At 35.9% G+C, this 4388-nt stretch overlaps 1 protein-coding gene across 2 annotated transcripts; it reads right to left on the bottom strand.

Annotated features, from left to right (window-relative positions):
* Positions 1–1085: 1085 nt before the first annotated feature.
* Positions 1086–4057, bottom strand: LOC131535114 (IQ domain-containing protein E-like). Of its 2 annotated transcripts, none has more exons than XM_058768174.1 (6): positions 3787–4057; positions 3550–3672; positions 3361–3462; positions 2681–2784; positions 2341–2462; positions 1086–1901 (listed from the first exon to the last, which is right to left on the bottom strand). In XM_058768174.1, the coding sequence occupies exons 1-6, from the start codon at positions 3871–3873 to the stop codon at positions 1786–1788; spliced, it is 654 nt and encodes a 217-aa protein (XP_058624157.1). In that variant the 5' UTR covers positions 3874–4057; the 3' UTR covers positions 1086–1785. The 2 variants fall into 2 exon arrangements, with proteins under 2 accessions (XP_058624157.1, XP_058624158.1); XM_058768175.1 differs by having other exon boundaries at positions 1385–1898; positions 3787–4050.
* Positions 4058–4388: the final 331 nt, after the last annotated feature.

The following is a 4388-nucleotide window of genomic DNA, read 5'->3' as shown; positions in this document are numbered from 1 at the left end:
ATTTTGAATTTTTACCTCTGTATTCTTCCAGATAATTTACTTCAAGCGGTCTGCTTAGACGTTCTCAGAGGAATAAGACGCGCACCGAAGGAGAAGCATTTCCATTGGCTCCAGTCTGCCGATATTGGCCAATCACAAAAGTCGATATTGCACAGCCAATATCACTGAATATCCCACTATGTTTTATTATTATAATTACGCTACGTTTATATGGCTATTATATTGTAGACTATTGAGTGGATAAAATATAGAAATCCTTTTAATTAAAAAAAAATAATATAAATATATAAATATATACCCTACCCCCCCATCCTGGCCCGTCGGCCGTAATACGGGTGCGGCTTTCATCCGGACTCTGGATCCTGCGGCTCACATCTCTGGCGGCGCGACGTCCCTCAACGCGCCCTTCCTGGACCCACGAGGACACCAGCGTGCATGCACGGGGGAAGAGACCGGTCTCTCGAGGAGAGGCGCGCTTGGCATTTAACAGCGGCGGTGATGAGGCTTCATTCAGTCCAGCTGTGCCTCATCACACGCCGCCAGCCCTCGCTGTTTCCACGCCCCTCCTCTCTCGCACACCCACTCCCGTCGGGAGCCTAGTGAAGGGCGGCGAATAAGGGACGGGGTGATGATGAAGAAAAGGGGGAGGGCAACCGACTCGTCACAGAATATACATATATACATGTCAATATTTTCGAAATATATACTGTATGTGTGTGTCTTTAAGCCTACATAATAAATATACAGTGCACACGTATATATTATATAAACAAAAACTTTAATTTTGGATGCGATTAATCGTTTGACAGCACTAATTAAAATCTAAATTAAAACTCAATGTTTATAATGAATATACGTGTTTATCTATTTGTCAAGCTGTACAATATCAGGTAGAAATTGTACATAAAAAAAATCATTATCTTTAACCATTATCCAGCACATCAAACTGGAGAAGAAATGTATATTAATTGGTTAAAAAGATTAAAATAATAATCAGTTATCCTTTTTTAGATAGTAAGTTAAACTAAATGAGGAAATGGTATCTTCATACTTTAGCACAACAGACAACAGACCAGAGAAAACAAGTTTTTAATAAAGAAAACTCTTAACAAAAATTCCAGAACAATGACACAACAAAAGTAATATGCTCTTCGAGCAAAATCAGTTTAACAAGACATTAAAAAAAAAATTGGAAAACAGCATCACATTTTCAGTGCGATTATTGGTTTTATACAGATACAACTATAATAACGTAACACACTGACAACATTTAAGTGAAACAGTATTTACTGTCTTTTTTTTTCTCCAATCTGAACAAAGTTTTCTTATACAGCATACATCTCCCACATTTGTGGAGATTCACAGTACTTTTGTATCATTTAGGCGTGCACCTTAAATGCACACGATGGCTTAAATATACTTTATACAATATGTATATTGATCTACAATGAAAATAAATGAAGAATATTAAATCCCTGATCCTTATTAAAAATAAGCATTCAACACAAGGCACTTTTGGAGTGTGAAGACACGTCTTCTGAAATTTGAAGTTCCTAGAAGTCAAAAAATTAGATCCTGACAGAATAATAAAGTGTGAAAATCACAAAACCATAATGATCCATCATCCATGATTCATGATCTTCTCTGTATATTGTCATTATTGCCCATATATAGTCAATTACATTTTTTTAGGTTGCTCAGGTAATAGTGTGTGTTCCAAGTTAAGAGAGAAAAAACTGGTCCAAATAGTAAAAAAGAAGCTGAATCAAGCCATTAGCATGGACTTCAGCATTTGTCTCTTTTTCTCAGCGGCTTTGAAGGAGACACAATGATGTCATCAGAGTCATCTGAATCGACGGTGTTTGGTATTTCTGGTTGCTGTTGGTGGATCATCAGGTCTGCTTAATACCAACAAAATCATAGCTTTTATTACATGAAATAGATGAATGATTGAACTGTATGCATAAAGGCAGTTTATTAGAGATTATTCAAAGGATATACTGGTGTCTTAGACATACACTACCATTCAAAAGATTCAAATATATTTTTTTCTATTTGTCAAGCTGTAAAATATCAGGCAGAAATTGTGCATTTAAAAAATCATTATCTTTAACCACTGTATAGTGCTTCCCTTTTAAAGGGAAGTCAGCACGGGACATTATAAAGATAACCAGGTCTGAATCTTTGTTTACAAAATTTTTTGGTTTATCAAATGGTTTTAAACCTGACAACCAACAAAGTCTTATTGATCCTAGATTAACAAGCAGGAATATTAGCAGCATGAGTTCAAATCGATCTCTTGAGCAAGAACAAAGCATATTATTACAGATGACTAATCACCTGAGGTTTGTATTTTGTTAGTAAACACAGCCTGTGAGCAGCCTCTGGGCAGCAGTGGAGGAGTGGAGAGATACGGCTTTTTCTGATGTATGGAAGATGCAGACTGTGTCACTGCAGACGCCCTGCAATGTCCAAGTCAACACATGGTTGTCAGGAGACATTCAAACCAACAGTTGCGACTGCATACTTGCATTCTCTATGCAGAACAAACACCTGTGCAAGGTTTATTTGTTGACTGTAAAACATAATATAAATATCGAAATCGAAATAATTAATTGTCTAGTCAGTGAGTGTGTCGATGTGGAATTTAGTGTATACACTATCTACTACGGTATATCACCTGTCTATAGTCAGAGTGGTGCGTTTGAGATGAGCCCTAAAGACAGACTGCAGCAGAGTCACTTCCTCTTCCTGTACAGCCTGAGCGTTCATACCTGATTGGCTCTGAAACACATAGTCAAGAAGTTTAAAAGTGATTTTTTGACCATTTCATAGGGATAAGCACAACAAAGGAATTACCATGGTTTCTGGACAAGTGCCATAATAATTCTATGTAACATCATTTAAAAACAATATTATTATAATATAAAAGATCAGTTTTCTATGTGAATTTATCGTAAATGTAATATATTCCTGTGATGCAAAGCTGAGTTTTCAGCATCATTACTCCAGTCTTCAGTGTCACGTGATCCTTCGAAATCATTTTAATATGCTGATTTGGTGCTTAAGAAACATTTCTCATTATTATCAGTGTTGAAAACCGTCGTACAGCTTAATATTTTTGTGGAAACCATGATACGCATTTCATGATTCTTTGATTCATAGAAAGTTCAAAAGAATAGCATTTATTTGAAATCTTTAGTAACATCATACATGTATTTACTGTCACTTTTGACCAATTTTATGTTTTTTTTTAAATAACTTGCTTAAAAATGTCAAACTTAAGCACAGTAACAATATATTATGCATAAACGAACTATGCATAATAAAACATCCCATCAAAAGGCCACAAATAGTTACCGTGGCAGCAGGGACAGCTCTTGGGTCTGCTTGACTCTGTCCATCTAACTGCCTCTGCCTGATTAGATGCCCTCTGAGACAGGACTGTAAAAGTACTAGATCCTAAGAGAAGGAATAGAAGAATAAGGAGGATATGAATAATCTACATTCACTGTGGGTGTACAGTATGAGTCGATGTGTTGTACCAACCCGTAATCGGTGTGAGCGCCAGTGCGTCTGGATGATTTTAGCTGCTCTGTTTTTCTCTATCGGCACGACTGCTGACGACGACAATGGTTCTGTGAGTGTTAATGACAAAGAACTGTCCCGAACCTGTGAGATGAGAAACATGGATGGCAACAGTTTCATATGCATTAGTTACCATCTACACTTGAGTGAAAAGTGTGTTTATACATTGTTTAAAAAAAAAGAGTTTAAATGTATTACCTGACTTGAGTCTTGTACTGATCTGAGTTTTCTCTCCTCCTCTAGTTTCTCTTTTAAACGGCTGATTTCTATGGTCAGTGCACCCATCTCTTGCCTGTAAATAAAACATGATATCTAAAGTGACTTTACTTACTTTCTTTATAAATTTCATATTTATCGTGATGATTCATCAATGCATGTTATTCTAAAAAGACGGAGGAAAGTCAGTTTTCATAATCTTTCATCAAAATGTAATTCATTTCTATGCCTTTGTAATGACTTTTCTTTTCCGCCCACATAACCAAGGTTGCTCACTCAGAAAAATGTCACAGAAATGTTACAGATATAAAGGAATGTTTTGTATTCAATATAGATTAAACTGTTCTAACAATAACAACATTAAACACTTTCTCTAAAGCAGGGTTGCTGCAGGATTTTAAGCTCAAATTGAAGACTTTTAAGACCTTTTTAAGACCTGCACAAATAAAATTAATACCATATGAGCAGGGTAGGGCAATGTCTATGGTAAACTGTAAAATGAATGTAAAAAGCATCTATCTATCTACAGTTCAGATAGAAGTTTTCACAAAACAAAAAGTTGTATAAAATTATACACTTCACAT

The sequence above is a fragment of the Onychostoma macrolepis genome, unplaced genomic scaffold (assembly GCF_012432095.1).
Source record: "Onychostoma macrolepis isolate SWU-2019 unplaced genomic scaffold, ASM1243209v1 Scaffold144, whole genome shotgun sequence".
Classification (NCBI taxonomy): Eukaryota; Metazoa; Chordata; class Actinopteri; order Cypriniformes; family Cyprinidae; genus Onychostoma; species Onychostoma macrolepis.
The sequence above is the reverse complement of the archived record's forward strand: the minus strand, read 5'-3'. Positions and strand labels throughout refer to the sequence as shown.

Bases quoted from the DNA above. Each gene is read 5' to 3' on its own strand.
- LOC131535114 (XM_058768174.1), bottom strand. From the start codon at position 3,873: ATGGGTGCACTGACCATAGAAATCAGCCGTTTAAAAGAGAAACTAGAG. The intron at 3,673-3,786 runs GTAATACATTTA...CTCATCTCACAG, and splicing joins CAGTACAAGACTCAAGTCAG to GTTCGGGACAGTTCTTTGTC. The intron at 2,463-2,680 runs GTGATATACCGT...TGGACATTGCAG, and splicing joins ACCACTCTGACTATAGACAG to GGCGTCTGCAGTGACACAGT.